Source organism: Rhynchophorus ferrugineus, unplaced genomic scaffold, assembly GCF_030347505.1.
Source record: "Rhynchophorus ferrugineus isolate W39M unplaced genomic scaffold, kcgeb_rfMv2 rfM9, whole genome shotgun sequence".
NCBI classification, from domain to species: Eukaryota; Metazoa; Arthropoda; class Insecta; order Coleoptera; family Curculionidae; genus Rhynchophorus; species Rhynchophorus ferrugineus.
This window is the reverse complement of record NW_027472588.1, coordinates 4,150,328-4,171,117: the sequence shown is the minus strand read 5'-3', so window position 1 is coordinate 4,171,117 and position 20,790 is coordinate 4,150,328. Positions and strand designations below refer to the sequence as shown.

Genomic DNA, 20,790 nt, shown 5'->3' with positions numbered 1-20,790 from the left:
CCGGTCCTTCCCCATTGGAGAAACAATGAGATCGGCGATTGGTTGGACCTTCGAGGCGTCGAATTACTGTTTGCCTGTTTTCGTGACGCATTTTGTCGAGTCGGCTGCGACGTCGGCGGCGAGGGGCGGGCGGGACCGTCCCCGCCGCACCCTCGCACCACCCTTTCTACCGGCGCGAGATAAGAATTAATTACAAGCAGCGCTGGTCCTTTTCAGGCCACCGGCGAAAGATAATTTAATGCTTTGTTTTTGGAGGTTTTGGAGATGCGCCTTTGTCTGGCGCCACAAAATGGCGTTGTTGGGGTGGCTATGGAGGAAAAAACGATGTATAATGGGAGCGGTGAAATGTCTTTTTGTCGCGTCGTTGATGGAGGAGACCCGCCTTGTGGCGTTTGTGCGCGGTATTAAGATGTTTTTTCGGTTGTTGGTATTTTAGGGCATAATAACGTTGTTATTTTTCACTGAGAATGCCGTTATTTTCGTGAAGTTATACTGGAACACAACAATAGTACAACACGTGTAATATTTTATCTTAGCGTTAAAAATATAGAAAAAAGAAGCGATACAAATAATTTTTGGAATGGAATAATGACTACCATCTACCCTGCTTCACACTTTGATCGTGGAGGATGTCTACTTCTCAAACAATATGCTGCTGTTGATGTTGCCGGGCTTTGAACTGTCGTGACTATATCTTCTTTGCCTTTGACAATATTGGTCCTCTAACATTTCAGTTGAATAGTCCCCAGCCTGACACCCAGGTTAAAGCTGTTTTATTAACTGGTCAATTGACAAGTCCACGACCTGACACATAGATGGCACTACTAGAATTAAAGTCATATGTCTTTTAGTTAGCCCTAACCATCAGAAGATACGTGTATAAATTTAATAGTTGTCGGATCATTACTTTGCGAATTATAGCATTTTGAGTGCAGCAACTTTTGTTATTGTGAAAAAAATGAATAGAAAGGAATTTCGCGTGTTGATAAAATATTGCTTTTTGAAGGGAAAAAATACAGTTGAAGCAAAAACTTAGCTTGATGCCGAATTTCCGGACACTGCCTTAGGAAAATCAACCATCAAGGATTGGTAAGTTTAGACGTGGTGAAATGAGCACCGATGATGGTGAACGCAGTGGACACCCAAAAGAGGTTGTGACCGACGAAAACATTTAAAAAATCTACAAAATGAATTTGAATTACCGTAAATTGAAATGGAGTGAAATAGCAGACACCCTAAAGATATCAACTGAACATGTACATCATGTCATTCACGAATATTTGGGTATGAGAAAGCTCTGTGCAAAGTGGGTGCCGCGCGAGCTCACTTTTGTCAAAACGTAATAAAACCGAGTTCTTGCGTCGATATGTGAGAATAGATGAAACATGGCTCCATCATTTTACTCCGAAATTCAATCGACAGTGATTCGAGTGGACTGCACACCACGAATCAGCTCCAAAACGTGAGAAAACGCAGCAATCGGCTGGCAAGTTTATGGCGTCTGTATTTTGGGATGCGCATGGAATAATTTTCTTTGCCTACCATAAAAAAGGAAGGACCATCAACAGCAACTATTACATAGCATTATTGGACCGTTTGAAGGATGAAATCGCCGGAAAATGACCGTATTTGCAGAAAAAGAAAGTGTTGCTTCACCAAATTCATGAATATTTCACTACTTATTAATTATTGATTAATTTTTATTAAAGTATAGTTATTATTGAAATAGTTAGTTTAAATTTTTATTAAGTTATTATATGTTAACATTTATTTATTTGAGTTTTGTTCTTGCAAAAATAGTTTTGTTTTATTCAATATTATCTATCTATAGTCACTATTTCGACCACCCCTTTGGTCATCACGAACTCACGAACTTTTTAACTTGAACACTTAAATCGGTCATCGATGGAAAGAAATAGTAATTAAAAGGTACAATGTACAAATATGGCGCGTGAAGTTGGGCTTTTCTTTGGTGTATTTCCTTGGGTTTAAGTCAGTGTCACATGTGAAGAAGTCACATTAACGTCTTTGTTATTTTTATACATATTAGAATCTCTGTAGCGATCATTCTTCTTTAGTTCTTGACTCAAACACATCAATTTTAATTTTTTTAATCAGTGTATATCTCAAGTTGACTTATAAGTAACTGTATACCCAATAACAGAAAAATAGTGGTATATGATTTTATATTTTCTGGTTGTATTATGCATTTTTAAATAACATAATTATCATTTTATGTACAATATATAATTTCGAAATATATCTATTTATGATTGAAAATATTAACTTGCTTGAAATTCTGTATTGTTACTTTTAGATAACTGAGTGAATACAATGCGAGTAAAACTAATTATACAGTCTAACACAAATCTGTAGGAAGTAACTAAATTATATTTTATGCATCCGTAGTATAATTTAAAAGGAATTAGAAATATTAAGCTAGCAGCTATTAGGCTTCGTTTATTAAAAATTATATTAATAATCAAGATAGTGAGCACGAAAGGCGCACACATATATTTTGAGATTTATAAAGATAGCATATGTGGTACTTTTTATTTAAAATGCTTCGATTATCTTTAAATAGGAGTAGTTGTCATTTCTATGTAATAAACACTATCTGTTTATTAATCATTTTTAACACAATTATATTCCGTTTTCATTTGAAGAAAAGTGTATTGTATATCGATTATTCGATGAAGTATAATATGTTCCATCAATAATAACTTGTATCTAATGGTTTATGGCTTTTTAAAAGTAGTTATTTTAATATTAGCAACAACTAACATAAGGAGAGACAAGCGAAGTTTGAAAATACTGGGTTGGAAGTATTCTTGAAGTAATATTAAGGTGGTAAGACATAAGGTGTCGAAGAGTCACTAGTCATTTTCTGAACAAAAGATTAACGTTGATAGCGTCGCAAAGATATAAAATAATACACACGTCTTGATACACCATTAATATTCCGTCCATAAATTTAACAGAAAACAAGTTAGATGTGGGAAGAACAAAAGTGCTTTCTTACCGAGCCTTTTCGATATCTCCGAATTGTGCATCTTCGGATTCTCTTGAGCGATCTTCCGACGCTGCAGCCTGGACCAGACCATGAAAGCGTTCATGGGCCTCTTGATGTGATCCTCCTGCTTTTTGTTGGCCTGCGCGGACTGCAGACCCTGTGGCATACCAATGGGCGTCCCGCCCAGCGAGGCCATCCTGGAGAAACCTTCAGCGGCATTAAAGCCGCTCTCGCACATTTGGCTAACCGATCTGGAATGAACGATGGGTCACTGAGTTAAATTTAATCATAAATTATTTATATTAAGGGGTACTTGATAAAAATATACATGTTATTGGCTATAAAATATATTATTATGAGAGAATATTCTAAATCATCATTAATGGCGTGTCTGGATCTGCAAAATGTTGCAGGATGGAGGATCGGAAGAGGCCATTCTGACTTTAGGAGCCAGCTAACAAATCTATTCGACATTCTACACTACCACGTTGTTCTTGTTATGCCATCTCTTCGTTAACAACGGAAACAACCTTTATCGATATTTTAACAAGAACATAAATAAGAATTTTAATAATAATTTAAACACTATAGTTGAGACTTCGGTCACTATCGTCCCTATCATTATGAAGCCCAAATCAAAACAAAAAGCTAAGGAGTGATGTGAATCAGGTCCCTCGGGTGTAGAGCAATTTCGTGTACAGAAGCGTCAATTTTTTGTCATGAAAGCGGATTTTTTCAAAAAAGTATCAATCAAGATACCCTGTTAATAGTTTGGATTGTTTCAACATTGCTTGTTTAATTCCCTTTAACTTCTTAATTCATCTCAAGCTGTAATAATGATATAGTAGACAAATGTGACCATTTCTTATTCTTACCTTTCCTATAGTCATATTATTTAACAATATAATAAAACAAAAATAGCCAGTTATTCCATAGCAAGTTATAACATTAGTGCTACAAATTTAGAGTGATTTACTGACCTTATACAATTATTTACTGTCGTCTATGAAATTTGTGTGCGATTTTGACGCCTTTCCGCATTAACTGTCTTATTTTAGTGAATGGTCACAAACTATCCATCTACTCCCAATCGGCCACCCAACCCTCTCCATAGGTAAAACTGTCCCTTTTCTATTCTCTTTACATTTCATTATATTTTTTATAACGTCAATAAATAACGGTAACCAACAACCGAACCATAAACCCCAAATATAAAAAATAAAAACTTTTTACCTTCAATAAAACTTAACAAATTAAAACTTTTGAAATAGAAAAATGATGTTAGCTTGGGTGTTCTTTATTAAAATGACACGGGAGTAAAGACAGAGCTTGGTAATATTTTATAACAATGACTTGAGTATATAGGCTAACCAAAGTAGCGGTGAACTCACATCATCAGGACGTATAATATATCGCCTATTGCATTTTGTAAATTCCTTTTAATACCGAACGATATTTTTCTTCTCGTTTTAATAAAATTATAATATATATAAATTATAATAAAATTAAGGGAGATTTATTTTTTCAATATATGTATGTATAAGAGCGTAAAGAAAACAAAAGTTGATGGAAAATTGATTGAAGGAAAACATTTAATAAGCTTTTGTAAATCCAACAGAACAGGAATCGAACAAAAAGATCCCAACAAGTGGTCGGCAAAGGCTGTAATTAAGGATTGGTTTGCATGACATTAAAGAGTACATTAAAGTCTGAAATCGGTATATTGCTAAATATAAATGAAATGTCCTAATTGTGTTTCGTGTAGTTTTTTTAAAATAGGTCTGAAGGAAGATACACAGTAGATTAGATGGCTGAACAATATGGTTATGGGATGTGGCAAAAAATTGCTACTGTAGATGTCCGGTCGAAAAAGAGATAAAATCAAGAAGTGTTTGGATATGTGAAAAAAGACCCGTTGGTTAGCATGAACTCCGTTAGAAAGTAAGAAGAGGAAATTGACAAATGATGGAATTGCGAACTAGTCTTATATTGGAAATTAACAGCTTGGTTATTGACTTGTAGCCCCCCAGAATATGACAGTGAGTGAATGAAAGTTTCTGGATGTGACATTATGATTCAACCAATATAGGGCGATACCAATATAGGGCGATGAGAGTGGAAACAACTAAAGATAATAACTAATATAGGATAACTATAGAAATTCGTATTCTAGTCATTATTCAGATAAATTTGAGCATATGGTTAAAATATGCAAGGAGAGAATGAATACTGCTTTGCAGGTATGACAAAGGCATTACGGAAAATGCTCTGATTATTTCTAATTTTGTGGAGAAAGGAGAAACAAGCTAAAGAGAAATACAGTGATATCAAAATGATTTTACAAGGAAATACCGCAACGAAGGAAACAAGAACTAAACATAAAAAAGTAAATATGTTCTCTAATGAAAATTTGTATTTAATTTTACTTGGATGCACCATTGTTAATTAGGTGAATTAAGCCTCCAGGGGATACAATAAGTGGTTTAGACCAGAGTTCAATATAAATTTACAAGTCAATTGAAAAGTCCCCGACCTACCTTAGTATAACACATTTTTTGGTAAATTTAAGTTTTTTTATTCAACATAATTCCCTTCAAGGGTGTTACACTATATTATATATAGTGTATTCCCTTCAAGGGTGTTATAGCGATTACTTTTCGATATCATTTTTATAGTATGATTTGTCCTTTGCTTCAAAATAGGCCTCAGTTTCGGCGATCACCTCTTCATTCGACGAAAATTTCTACCCAGCGAGCATTCTTTTGAGATCTGAGAACAGGAAATAGTCGCTGGATGGATTTTTGTCATCGTTTTCACTGACTTGTGACACGGTGTATTGTCTTGGTGAAGCAGCACTTTCTTTTTCTTTAAATGCGGGCGTTCTTCGGCGATTTCATCCTTCAAATGGTCCAATAACCTTATGTAATAGTGGCTGTTGATGGTCCTTCCTTTTCCAAAGTAGTCAATGAAAATTATTCAATGCGCATGCCAAAATACAGGCGCCATAACCTTGCCAGCCGATTGTTGCATTTTTTCCATGCTTTGGAGTAGGTTCATCGTGTGCAGTCTACACGGATGACTATCGATTGGACTTCGGAGTGAAATGATGGAGCCGCGCTTCATCCGTTGTCGCATATCGACGCAAAAACTCAGGTTTATTACGCTTCATCATCTTCAAAAACTGCCCCGAATCATCAACTCGTCGTTGTTTTTGGCCAAAAGTGAGCTGGCGCGACCCACTTAGCATAGAGCTTTCTCATACCCAAATATTTGTGAATGATATGATGTATACGTTCATAATATCTTTAGAGGGTCATTCAAAGCCATTTGTGGATTTTTTAATGTTTTCGTCGGTAACACCCTCTTTTGGGCGTCCACTGCATTCAACGTCTTCGGTGCTCATTTCACCACGTCTAAACTTAGCATACCAAACCTTGATAGTTGATTTTTCTAGGACAGAAATTCCTTTTTATCCATTTTTTTCACAATAACAGAAGTTGCTTCACTCAAAATGTTATAATTCACAAACTAATGTTTCTGTTAAATTTAACACGCATCTTTTGAGGGTTAGCGCTAACTAAAAGACATATGAATTTAATTCTAGTAGTGTCATTTATGTGTCAGGCCGTGGACTTGTCAATTGACCTGTTAATAAAACAACTTTAACCTGTTGTTGCTGTTTAATTAACTATGATTTAAGTCCTTCGATAATATATGCTTTAGATGTACTATAATGTTGAAGTAAATTATATTTTATAACAATTTTGTTTCATTATTTTATTTATATCAGAATGTAATGCGGTAACTCAAATGCGGCAACATTGCACCGTTTTGACGTCATAAATTGCGAGTTGACTGCTCATTTGGATTACCTATAGTTTCGATATAATAACGTCAATGTTGGTTGCGACTTTTTTGCGAGCGAGGCATCCAAAACAAGAACCACACCGATTCTGTCGGGAACCACGTAAATTCTTCACACCCGAACCCATTCGTTCGACCTAAGGTCTCGTTTATCGACGTTTTGTTTACTCGGCGTCGCGCATTCACGCCTATTACCTTTATTTTAGCATAATACGCGCCGTATATTCCTGCGACAAATCTAATTACCATTCGTGGCCATTGTCTCGGCCGCGATGGCCTTTTCCGTCTCGAAGTTCGGTCACGGCGAGGAACGCCTCACTCCCGTAACCGATACCGGCGACGGTCGGGGAGGTGATGCCGTCGCGTCGAGTGTGTACGCGGTTGTCACTCGAGATGGTGAACGGGGCGCAGCCGAGAACATTCTGATTTAAATTTTAAATGTTGGATTTGTTTATCGGCGAAGAAGTGTTCATGTTTTAATGGTTCTGCTACTAGTGACACTTTAGACTGATTATGTATACAATGCCGTGTCTAAACGTCGTGTTTGACGTCCACGAGCTGTCTTCCGTTATTTGCGTTCGACCAGTGATGTCCGTTGATAGATTTGAAGGCGTTGAATAGGTCGATCACATCGTAGTTCTTTCGTCTTAACTCCGTCTTCCGGACCAATAAAATATTTGGTTAATAGGTTTTAAGCATTATGTTTTTATATAGAACCGCTAAAATATATTTGGCTCGCATCTTTTCTTGGTAATTTCAATGTAAAATAGTTATAAAGCAGCTATTGAGCTAAGATAGAGTTATATGCCAACTGATGCTTACTTTCGGGCTCATACGAATATGTGGCGACCGCCACGACCCTTTAGGCCACCACCAATTCACCATCAACAACTACAAAGGTTGGCAACGCCGGTGGATTGGTACCATGCAGTTTCTGAGTATAAAAGGCCATCACGACGACGTCTCGCTCTCTTTTCTTATCACCGTCCCCCTGTAACAGTACCACTTCCACAGCGCTACCGTACTTCCTTCACCTTAACCTAAGATCCTGTCAATCCTCCCATCGACCACATGTATCAATCGTAAGTTAGAATAAACAACTTTGATTCAATCAGTGTTTTTAGTTCCCGTGCAAATTCCTTCCAAAAATAGTAGTGAGTGTTCTGATAGATAACCGCAGCGGCAGCCACACGTTTCGACCGACCGACCGATACTACGAACATTCCTACAATTGGTGACCCCGACGTGATCAAAGTGCCTAACAGGTAAATCAACTCAACATAAGCCACTCGACAGGTGCTTGACACGTGCATGGAAGGATAGCACGAGGAACGGAACTCATCAACATCACGTGGTCGACGACATCCCACGAGACTAGCCTGATGGACGAAAACCACAGAAGCCCATCATGTATATCAGCAACACATGAGCACCCTCGCATCACGAAACGGGACACCTAACACATTTACAGGTACCCTCAAACAAAGCTAAACGCCTCAAGACGAACGACGTCCTGCTACAGCTCCGATGGCAGCTGATCCCGTAAAACTCCTCGCTCAGGTTGGGATACCCATCTCATCAGCAGTCCCCGGGCGTTTGTTTGCGTCATTGCGGGTGCATTCCGGAACTTGCACCACATATAGGTACGTTCCACGGCTGTTCCACTAGGAGGGGAGTTATGTGGCGACCGCCACGACCCTTTAGGCCACCACCAATTCACCATCAACAACTACAAAGGTTGGCAACGCCGGTGGATTGGTACCATGCAGTTTCTGAGTATAAAAGGCCATCACGACGACGTCTCGCTCTCTTTTCTTATCACCGTCCCCCTGTAACAGTACCACTTCCACAGCGCTACCGTACTTCCTTCACCTTAACCTAAGATCCTGTCAATCCTCCCATCGACCACATGTATCAATCGTAAGTTAGAATAAACAACTTTGATTCAACCAGTGTTTTTAGTTCCCATGCAAATTCCTTCCAAAAATAGTAGTGAGTGTTCTGATAAATAATCGCCGCGGCAGCCACAGATTTCGACCGATTGACCGACTCGACGAACATTCCTACAAATATATCCATGATTCGTCACCTGTCACGATTTTATAAACGTCTTTCGAAGCACCAAGATTAAATTTATTAAGCATTGGACACGAGCGATACACGGTGGTTTTTGATGGAGCTTCATCGCCAAAAGTTAAATTAAGTTCATTAATGCACTCTTGTTGTGATAATCCACGTAGAAAATCGTAAAAAATCATCGCACGAAAATAGACAAAACTTTTAACTAAATATAAAATAAACAAATAGTGTCCATGCGCCAAAATGTTCTGAGTACGTGTATCTTCAAAAATGTCAAACTTTACGATGGAACCTTCAGATGGACCCACATGACTACAGTGTAGTAATTTCAATATAAATATAAATAGTAACCGTCGTATAAGGAAATATTTGCTAAAGAATTGAACAAAGGATGAAAAAGAAATATTGGGAATTACAAATAATCAAGCCTTCGATAAATTATGGCATGACGATGTTGCTACAGCTACAGAAAATGGAAGAGATTACGGAAGAACGTACTAAGTTATTCATATCTTACGTTAGAGCCAAAATATTTAAAGTCTTACTACCTTGCTATATTCTTGTACGTTTCATAAGCTCACGAAGCAACTATAGCTAGAACTGCATCTTAAGGATCTTATATTTATTACTTGAACAAGAATTTGAGGATTTTATATGAAGTTACATCATTAACTATATGTTCTACCAGAGGATTCTAACTGATTGGAAAATACATTTATGTAGTAGCTCAAGTAGCATATAAAATATTTAGCTTTCAAGTGGCAAGTTTATGATCTTTTATAAACATACTCGAGAATCAATTTAGTCTTAACAGGATACTAACAGAAAAATGTGAAATTAGTGAGAAATGTAAACTGATATTAAAATTGTAAATATTCAAAAAAATCTTAACATGCATGTAATAATCATTTTAATTTTTATAAAATTAATTTATTATTATTTAACAACAGTTTAATAGAATTATTTTTTTAAAGAAACAATTATATTCTTATTTGTTTCCGTTTAAGTCAATGCAAATGAATGGAGCAATGAAAAAGATTTGAAAGGTCATTGTTGATGTTTCATATTTCATAACAATATTACAGTTTAACAAGGAAAATAATTGGAATTATTTTCTGCATATTTTCATAACTATGGATGAGACTTGGTTCTTGGGAAGAGAAGTGGTATGTATCCAGTTCTTTGTCTTCCAAAAGGGTCTAGAAATGTATTATTAGAAGAGAATTTGACTATTAACGTGATTTAAGATTCAAGATTAAAGCACAACACTGACCATTGAGGTTTCTAACTACGAATTTTACGAAACCACATTTTGCATCAAGGATTATCCGTGTACACCCACCAGCACTTTCCAGGTCATCGACTGATTATTAAAAAAACATAACTAATCAAATTTTATTGCATAACTGCACCATTCCCATGAAAAATAAAAGAACATACAAAGCTTACATTACCAAAAAAAAAAAGAGATAGCGTTGAGCAACTTGTATTCGGTATTTTCGTATCGAATCCCAATTAATAACCGAGCGCGAGCTGGTAAAGATCCATTCATTCCGTCGTTTATTGGCATAATAATTAATTTAGTAATCAATCGAGTTTCTTGACTCGAACCAAGGAGAAAATAAATTACGAGTGAAAGACGATGATAATTGAAAACTTCCAGAAATTTAATATAGCAACAGATGGAGAATACGGATGAAATTCTACTGATTCTTGTTGTTATTAATAGGTAGTTAACATTTTTTGATCGATAATTATGCGAAGAACTGATGGATACTAGTCGATCATGATCGGTTATTAAGAGCGTTAAAAATAACATAACTTAATATAACTTGGTTTAATATAACTTGGTAGCAGATATAAATAAGACAAGATCATTATTAATTGAGAAATATATATACATATTTGGCTGCTAATGGTAATCACTGAAGGATTTTTAAGTGTTACTCTAATGTAGAGCAAGGGACATTCTAATTATGTTCGAAGATAAGAAATTGGAACCTAAAATCCGCCAATCTGTAATGCAGGATAACTAATAACAGCAAATGAATCAGCTTAGGGCAAATACTGATGTAAAAATGTTCATTATACTAAAAAGAACTCGACAAGTTAATCGTGCATGTTTCATCTTATCCGTCATATTCACCAAACATTGCCTTTTTTGATTATTTTTTATACCGTTCGACGTCAGACTAGCAGATATCTCAAAAGATGTGCCGTTTTTCATTTACGAATTTAAATGCTAACAGAGAGATGAAATGTGTGAAATAATGACTGGAACTGGAAATGATAAAGTCTCTTAAGAGAACAGCGTCGATATTAAATAGTTAATATAAATCTTGATGAATAAACTCGGCATGGTAACTAACCTTAAAAACCTTAGGATACAATATTTTAAATCATGCTTAACAAGTTTCCACCAAGTTTACTGAAGTTAAGAAAGGTACTCTGTTAAAATAACAATTTTTTTGTGTTAAATAAAAGGAAAAAGTCAAGCAAGTTATTACTAATGGTTTCAATTATGTTTCATTTAGTATTATCTGTTAATTAATCTACACGGTCTTAATAAAATGAATAACCCTAGAAATGTAATGAATGTCGAATATCCCTCGACTTTGAAATGGGTCCCTAAGGGTTTCCATAGGTCACCGCTAGGATATGACCGATAAACTAGCCATTATAACAGTACTATTATTCGAAATATTGCAAGAATTCTTAGGAAGGTGTATAAGTGTAAATTAGAAAGTTAAAAAATTGCTGTCTAATATATATATGAGTTACTGAAATTAAAATTAAAATAGAAGAACAAATATGTTAGAGTATCAGTTTAAGTTCCCTAAAAATCAAGGAACATACGAACAGCGATTACATTTAAAACAGCGATTACCCAGCAGGAAGGAACATAAATATATTATTAAATATGCAGAATCGTATTCATGGACACGGTCTCTATCGGTCACCAATCACCACCATGAACTTGAGAAGAACTCAGAGATATTTTGTCAGTCCTGCTTTAGTTTCATATTTTACAGGATATTTTGGATTATATTTGCTTTTTTTCTATTTTTGCATATAATTTTAATAGTATTTTTGTTAGTATGGCTTTATTTTCATAGTGTCTACAGTAAAAGTGGTTTTCGATGCTATATAGATTTTTTATTTAACCAAAATTATGTCAGAAAATCAAATTCTTCTATTCTTTAAGATAACTAATTGACTCAAATATCCTCGACAGGACATTGAAATAAGAAAATTAAATGAAATAATAAGAAAATATTATTGTAGAAATCGAACAATTTTCAATGGTTTTGAATGAAGGGTATATGATTTAGAATCATATAGTTTATTCAAAGTTTTTTTTATACATACGTCATTAAGATGTTTAATATATTGCCTGCCGTAGTTTGTAAATTCATTTCAGAATTAGACAATATATTCCTTCTCATTTTATTCTAGTTAAAAAGAGACACATTGCGCTCTGATTAGTTCGAACATGTAAACGAATGAGTCTGTCAAACTCGTCCGGTTGCCAGGTGTATGCAAAATTCTTGAAAACAATAGTGATAAGAGGTTATAACTCTAACCTATAAACTATTATGGCTGTATAATTAACTGTAGTTTTTAGATGTACTATAATGTTAAAGTATATTATTTTTGATAAAATTTTTGATCAATTGTTTTATTAAGATTAAAATTTTGTTGTATATCAAAGCTAATACTGAACTAAAACTGAGAGTTGATGCGGCAACATTGCGACGTTTTGATTTCGTTAGATAACGTATATAGAAAATAACTTTGACTAGGCTATACATTATTAACCTTTAAAATTATATTATTGGATTCATGAAAATATTATCATACTTGTTATATATATATATATATATATATATATATATATATGGCAAAAATAAATAGTTAGTTAAATATTAAGTAAACATTCATATATAAATTCAGTGATTTTTAACAATTATTATGGATAAAAAGTGCGCGATAAAATGTCTAAAGCGCTTATTTTTACAGATCGCAAAAACGCTTTTAACATTTTCTGTGTGGCGTTAAAAATAAACCGTATTAATATTTATAATATGAGCTAGAATTAGACACGGAAATGGAAATAAATTAAATAATAATCACTTATTTTATGAACTGTTTTATTAGGCCGTAATATAATTGAAAAAAATCACCATATCAATGGGGACAAAACTGGAGAATTAATGATTTAATTAAAAATACAAGCAATGGAAATGTTGCTAATCAAATTTCAATAATGGTGTTTTGTGACTGGTGACTATTTTCTTTGTTAGTCTGTTATTAATATTAATAAATACTATTGAGTAAGTCTTTGGGTATTGTTTGATTTATATATATAAAAAAATTGAAACATTTTTAGTTATTTTTCTATGCGGTTTTGATACTATTGACCACTCAAGGTAAAAACATTATGACATGATGTTATTAACGTTATTGACGCCCCCCCTAATAGAATAAATCATTAGGTTTTTTATTATCAGATATCTATTATATTAAATAACACGATAAAACGTTGAATATGGTTAGATAAAAACAGTTTTAGAATGACATCAATATCAGTTTGCAAATTATTAATATTCAATTATTTGGATCAATATCAAGGATTTTAATTACTGTGTCGGCTATGTAAATATTCCAAATCTTGCTACAGTTTCACGTTTTGGATTTGTTCCTTGTTCAATTTGACGCAGAAGGGAAGAATGCGTGTCCACACACAAGACCAATAAGACAAGAACCATTCCAGTGTCAAGCTGTTTAAGACCAAATATCTTCTAGAATTGCCTATTGTGTTACTTCTTCATATATTTCTCTACAGTATTGGAAAAGAAGTCACTTGGTTAAGATACGACAATCAGTTAGGTCAATAAAGGACCCTTTAACACAGATTTTGGTGGCGAATACAACCCAAAAGACGTGGCTTTGAAAAAGGCATGGTCCAAGACTACGGCGCCCTGAAAAATAGAAGGTTAATATTGTCCGAGGCCAGAACACTAACGACAGCATTTGATTCAAAAGTAGACTCTCCTTGAGTGCTTGCTGTGGATTTGTGATGATTGTTACTTGTTCGAATTACAATAAAGGAAAACCTATGGAATATCATGAAAACATTGATAAACTTCAGTAACTGATTCGAAAAATTTGTTCTGTCTTCCATGATTCCAATAAAATGACACCCAAGTGACCGAACCATTGGGTCATTCAGTCAATTCAAGATATTTTGGTGATGCATTCGTTATAATCTGTAATAACAGTGTTAAATGATATAATTTACGTTCATTAATTCTTTTGTTGGTGTTTATTAGAATGTGGTAATTGAAGACATATGTCACTTGACGTAATGTGCACGTAGTATTGTTATTTTATGATAATTTTGGTCTTCGATACTTTCGTTATTCACGCTGACATCGATATGATTCATCTCCTTTCAAGTCTGCATCAGACGAATAATATTTGCTTTATTGGTACTGATATTTCATTATATGGTTTATAGGTACTTTTGTTAGTTAAATTGGCTGATATTAATTCATTTATCTTGCGTAGTTGAAGTACAATCCTCCACTAAATATTAAAAATTGTTAATTCTTTCTCGCGGAGAATACCAAATATCTAGAATTGATTTAGACCCTCATTTAACCTGTAAAAAGTACCTAGAAAAAGACAACATCGGGCGAAAATTCAATTTATCGTTAGATAACAAGGTATTGCGGTACTATTCAATTACTATGCTCATTTGGTCATATGGAATCCAACTATGGGGTACTGCTAGCAAGTGTAATATAGCCACTATTCAATGGTTTGAAAGTAAAGTGTGTCGTACCATTGTTGATGTTCCCTTTTGCGTAATTAAGTGACACAGCGTGATATTCCTTAAGGACTCTTAAGTACTGTGCTTCAAATTATTTATTTGTGTTAAATATTTCGAAAGACTGTTAACCCTAATGTTCTTGCTAATAAGCTAAATGTCCGACATGCTAGTGAAGAAACTAAGTTTTACAAAGGAAATATCTTAATGAAGTGATGTTTTACATGAAATGTCATTAAAATGAGGAAAATAAAATTACTAGCTTTCTAGATTCGCCATTTCAAATGGATTTGAACGCACGAGAAATTAATAGTCAGAAAAGTTAAACAAACAATAATGAGTGAGATTAATATTAAAAAAGCTTCTGGTTATGACTTAATTACTGGCAAAATTTTAAAAGAACTATCAGAAAAGGGTATAGAACTATTAACGTTTATATCTAGTGCTATGCTACGAATTAATTACTTCCTTAGTATCTGGAAAGTAGCTAAAATTCTTTTATGGAATTAAATCCCATATATTCAGGAGTTCCGCAAGGTTGTGTACTGGGTCCAGTACTGATCTTCTGTATACGGCCTATCGGCCCACCACAAAAATAACTACTGTCGCAACATACGCAGACGACACAGCAATTTTAGCATCCTATGAAGATCCAGTCACAGCATCACCAAACTTACAAACCCACTAGGAGCAAATACAATTATGGTTGAAGACATGGCGCATTAAAGCAATTGAAACAAAAGCCACGCATATAACGTTTACCCTGCATAGAAGAACATGTCCACCAGTGAATATTAATCATCATCAACTCCCCCAAGCAGAGCATGTTAAATATCTTGGTATGCACTTAGATTAACGCCTAACCTCGAAGAAGCACATACTCTCTAAACGGAAACAATTTGGACTTAAATTGTATCAAATATATTGGCTCATCGGGCGCAAATCCAAGTTATCATTAGATAACAAGGTATTGCTCTATGAGTCTATACTCAAGCCCATTTGGTCATATGAAATCTAACTATAGGGTACCGCTAGCAAACCTAATATATCCATCATTCAACGGTTCCAAAATAAGCTGTTGCGTGTTATTGTTGATGCTCCGTACTATATTTCAAATAAAGTGATACAACGCGATGTTCCTCTAGAACCTATAATGACTGTAATTCAATGTGTTTGTGTGAAGTACTTCGAAAGAGTGTCGGTGCATCCCAATGTACTCGCTAATCAGCTAAATATGCGACGTGATAGTGAAGTGCGTAGACTAAAACGTTTAACACCACCTGATCTGATTACTGGACATATGTAGAGTTTAGAATAAGCTTTAGAATAAGACTAATTAATTAAGATAATATTTTATACAGAATATTGCTTAATGAAGTGATTTTCTACATGCCATGTATATATAATATAGACATAAGAAGTACTTATTGCCAATAGGGCAGATTGTGGAATCACAAAGAGTAATAAAAAAATACTGTCATCAGAAATAGTTAATTCCCTTTAATTTTAGTATCCAGTGAATAGTAAAACTATGTTTACTTCAAATGATTACTGAATTTTACCATCAAATAGACGTTAATGTAAATGAAGATCAAAGTTAATGAAGCTTGTCATTCAAACTAAATATTCTCTTTTTTTGAGGTGAAGTTTAATCAATCATAACGTATAACAATATTTGATGATAAGTTCATTAAGTTAGACAAACGTTTGAGAGAATATTTATGAAAATGCATGTATATTGTTAATTTTCAGTTTAGTGTTTGTTTTAATATATCTCAACTTTTTATCAAACAATTTTTGATTGTTTAAACACTATTTTGTTTCAATGTTTTTGTGAGAATATGAAGAGGTATCGTGGAAATAACGTTCAATTTTATCGAATTTGTCACCGAAATTGGTAAGTATGGATATTATTATGGGATTTTTCTGCGAATAGAAATGTTCTGGCAAGAAATCGGGTACTTTTAACTCTGCGGAGATAACAGGTAAATGTCATTCATAATTCCGGTCTTCATCTGTAAGAACAGGTCAATTTAGAAGCATTTCTACGTCGCTAATTAAAAATACCTTAGTGTTATGTTAATTAATTATTTAAATAATATGCTAGAGTAAATATCCCTTTATTTGAAGGTCTGTTTTAATCAATCACAACGTATAACAATATTTGATGTTAAGGCATTCATTAAGACAGACAAACGCTTGAATGCATGTATATCTATTGTTAATTTTCAGTTAAAATTTTCACCATCATTTGTTTTAAACTAAATTTCTCACTAAAATGGGATGGATGGATAGATGGACACTATTGTGGCATTTTCTTGGTAATAGGGATTTTAGCGAGAAGTCGTATACATTTTAGTTTATTGAGATAACAGGTAAATGTCCTTCATATTTTCGAATTCGTCCCTAGTAAAATGACCGTTTGAGGTCGTCACTTCATACTAAATCAATAAAACCGAATCGGTTACTGCTTTTATCAAAAATCCTTTTATTTGAAGGTTTGTTTTTATCAATTAAGAAGTATTGTAATATTTTATGTTAGGGTATATTAATGTATATCTATTGTTTATTTTATGTTTATATTTTATTTGATATACTTCAGTTGACTTTGTTTGTTTAAAAATCATTTGGCACTAGGTTTTTCGATAAAATTATGAAGCGGTATTGTGGAAATAATATATTTTCAATAAAATTTGTACCAGAAACTGTAAATTATGGACATTGTTGTTTAATTTTCTTGGTAACGTGATTATTTTGACAAGAAAATGTATATTATTAATGAATGTCATAAATGTTTTCGAATACACACCTAATAAAATGGCCATTTGCGGCCTGTCCCTGTGAGTTTGGATTGTTTAAATATCATTTGGCATTAGGTTGTTTCTCAAAATATGATGAACTGTTGTGGAAATAATGTTCAATTTGTTACAGAAACTGGTAAATATGCACTTTTCTTGGTAATAAGAATGTTTCTGCAAGAAATCGCGCAAATTTTAACTTTATGGAAACAACAGGTAAATGTCATTCATATTATCGAATACGTACCTAATGAAATGGCCATTTGCGGCCTGTCCCTGTGAGTCTGGATCAATTTTGAAACCTTTCTACGTCACTATGTCACACTACTCAAAGTTAGTTATGTATTTGAATAATATGGGAGAATAAATATTCTTTTATTTGAAAGTTTGTTTTAATCAATTGTAAGTTATAACAAATATTTTATGTTAAAGTACTCATTGAGTAAAGTACTTGAGGTCATAAATATGAAAATGCCTCTCTATTATTATTTTTCATCTCAGTTGACTTGTGATTGTTTAAATATCATTTGGCATTAGGTTGTTTCTCAAAATACGATGAACTGTTGTGGAAATAATGTTCAATTTGGTACAGAAACTGGTAAATATGGACTTTTCTTGGTAATAAGAAAGTTTCAGCAAGAAATCGCGCAAATTTTGACTTTATGGAGACAACAGGTAAATGTCATTCATATTATCGAATACGTACCTAATGAAATGGCCGTTTGAGGCCTGTCTCTGTAAGTCCAGATCAATTTTGAAGCCTTTCTCCGTCACTATGTCACACTAAATAAATCAATCGAATCGTTCACCGGTCCCTATCGGGAAACAATCACGTGCTCTTCGTCGAAGAATCGTCGGAACAACGATCGAAACGGAAACGCTACAAATCAAGCCCGTTCACAGACAGTGAGTCTTATTGTGATTCCGATACGCAGCGACCAAAGACGTGCAAATCGCGTGAAGACCGCGACACTCTGTGCCTCTCTCGCTGCGAGACGTTCGGGCGACGCGTGTTGACTGGGCGTGCGCGTCTAGCACTCGAACCCGGCCGACCAATCCGAAGACGGGGGCGTGGCTCCCGGAGCCCCGTCGCTCTACCGCTTCGGGAAAAACAGACTCCGGCACCGCCTCTCCTTTGTCATGTTAATTTTTTGTCTCTTATCCTTTTGTACAGGTGTTTCGGATTGTATTTGCCTTTGGAAGTTTTTTTCTTATATCGATTAGGACGATTGTGAGGCGTCGGCGGCCGCCGGGGCGGTGGGTGTTCGGGAGGGGGGGGAGGACGGCTCGCGGGAGGAGGTGGTTCCTTTTTTGGAGATATTCCGGATTTTTTCCGGGAGGTTACTCCGGACAGAGAAGTGCGAAAGGGGGAGGGTCGTTATTATACGACACAATTAAAGAAAATGTAAATATAGATCGTGATTTTGATACAGGCCATTTTCTGGATGCCGGGACAAGCGGGAGAAACGTCTCCTCCTTTTTTGTTGCTCTGAGAAAGAGTTGGAGTGGTTCTTGTCATTTTAATTGTTGGAACAACTGGAGAAATAGGTTCATTATCAGTATGAGACGAGTAACCTGTTGAACACAACAAAATTTCTCCGCAGACAAGAATATTTTCTGATATTGAGCAGCCATATTTGATATTTTATGGATTTTCTTGATACTGTGAATCATATATCCTCAGCGTTACCCGCAAATTTGTTAGAATCGCAAGATTTATTAAATTTCGTTTGCGAATATCTTGACACTTTAAGTAATTAAGCGGCAGAAGTGTCGCCTCCTTTTTGTTTCCCTCACAAATAATTGGAGTGATCTCTGTCATTGTAACTGATGGAAAAACTGAAGAAATACATTCGTTATCAGTACGATACAAGTAACTTATTATTGACATGGAATAAATCAAGTAAACGACGTATACAGCAACATCTTTCCATTTTATATCTCGCGGAAAAGAATATACAACAGTGGTCTATATAATTTTCAGATATTGAGCAGTCATATTGGTTCAGTTATGGGTTTTTTCAGCGTTTCCCTACAACTAATTTGTTGTTTTCTTTTTATCACATAATTTGAATCAGCAAATGTATTAATTTTTATTTTGGAATATCTTGAGACAGTTTTTTAGTGGAGATTGTACAGCGCCTTTATTGTTACTTCGAGAAAGAATTGGACTAGTGATTTTCCTTTTAATTGTTTGATCAACTGAAGGAATACGTTCATTGTCAATATAAGAGAAGTAACCTGTTACAGGCATTGAATAAATGAAGTGAGTTAGCAACTTTGTTCCCGCGATACAAACGCAAAACCGAATATATAATATTGGATCTAATTTTGTAGCTTTTTTTGTCATTTTATAGGTTTTACTGGCCCATAATTTTCTTTTTGCTCTATATGCTTGAATCGTATATCCCCAGGAGTTCACACATCTTAGCTAATTTCTTTTTCTGCTGAATAATTTTAATCACAAAATCATCACCATCACCACAAGTGTTTTATCGGGGGTGGATCTACCTAAGGTTTTTAGCAAATAAATGTATAAAAATATAAAAAACTGAAAAAATCAAGTAGAGGGAGAATAAGGCAATATTTTTCCAGTTTATGTGTTACAAGAACGTTTTGCTCGGTCTTGGGCATCTATTTTTATTATTTCATGGGTTTTCATGGTACATATTTCCTCTTAATATTCAATTAAACTATTTTTGTTTACTCACCACTCTATAGTGACAATATAGTGAACATAGAAAGAATAATGGAATTCTAACAGTATTTCAGAGGTACTAGCCATATAACGCGGTTGAGTACTAGAAAGTGAAGTGCAAAATACTATCAGTATAAGGCTTGGAAAGAAATTAATAAATGCAAGCTCCTAATGCTACAACACTCTACAACTACAAGTCTCTAAGACAAATCAAAACTGTATTATCGATGACCAACTTACAGAAAAATTTAATGATTTTTTTAAGATGTGGATGCCAACGTATTTGTTAGAGCTACAATAGACTTTACTAGTATATAAATGAACATGGTGTATATTGACTGACACTTTTTTCAAAACTCTAAATAATACAAGATTGAGACTACAGAAATAATTAGTAATGTGTATTTGTAAAAGTAATTACTTGTGTTAATAACCACTTCAAGCTTAGAAATATAATTTGCTAATTCATACAAGGTATTGTAATATTAAGCAAATATTTGAGGAA

At 34.4% G+C, this 20,790-nt stretch overlaps 1 protein-coding gene across 2 annotated transcripts in view; it reads right to left on the bottom strand.

Moving 5' to 3' along the window:
- Sox21b (SRY-box transcription factor sox21b) overlaps positions 1–18,583 on the bottom strand; it is a 72,198-nt gene extending 53,615 nt beyond the window's left edge. For both annotated transcript variants that reach the window (XM_076413138.1, XM_076413139.1), the window contains exons 1-2: positions 18,294–18,583; positions 3,023–3,264 (exon numbers count right to left, since the gene is read on the bottom strand). In XM_076413138.1, the coding sequence (XP_076269253.1) occupies positions 3,023–3,251 (229 nt within the window). In that variant the 5' untranslated portion in view covers positions 3,252–3,264; positions 18,294–18,583. The remainder of the gene's footprint in view (positions 1–3,022; positions 3,265–18,293) is intronic.
- Between the last annotated feature and the right edge of the window lie 2,207 nt (positions 18,584–20,790).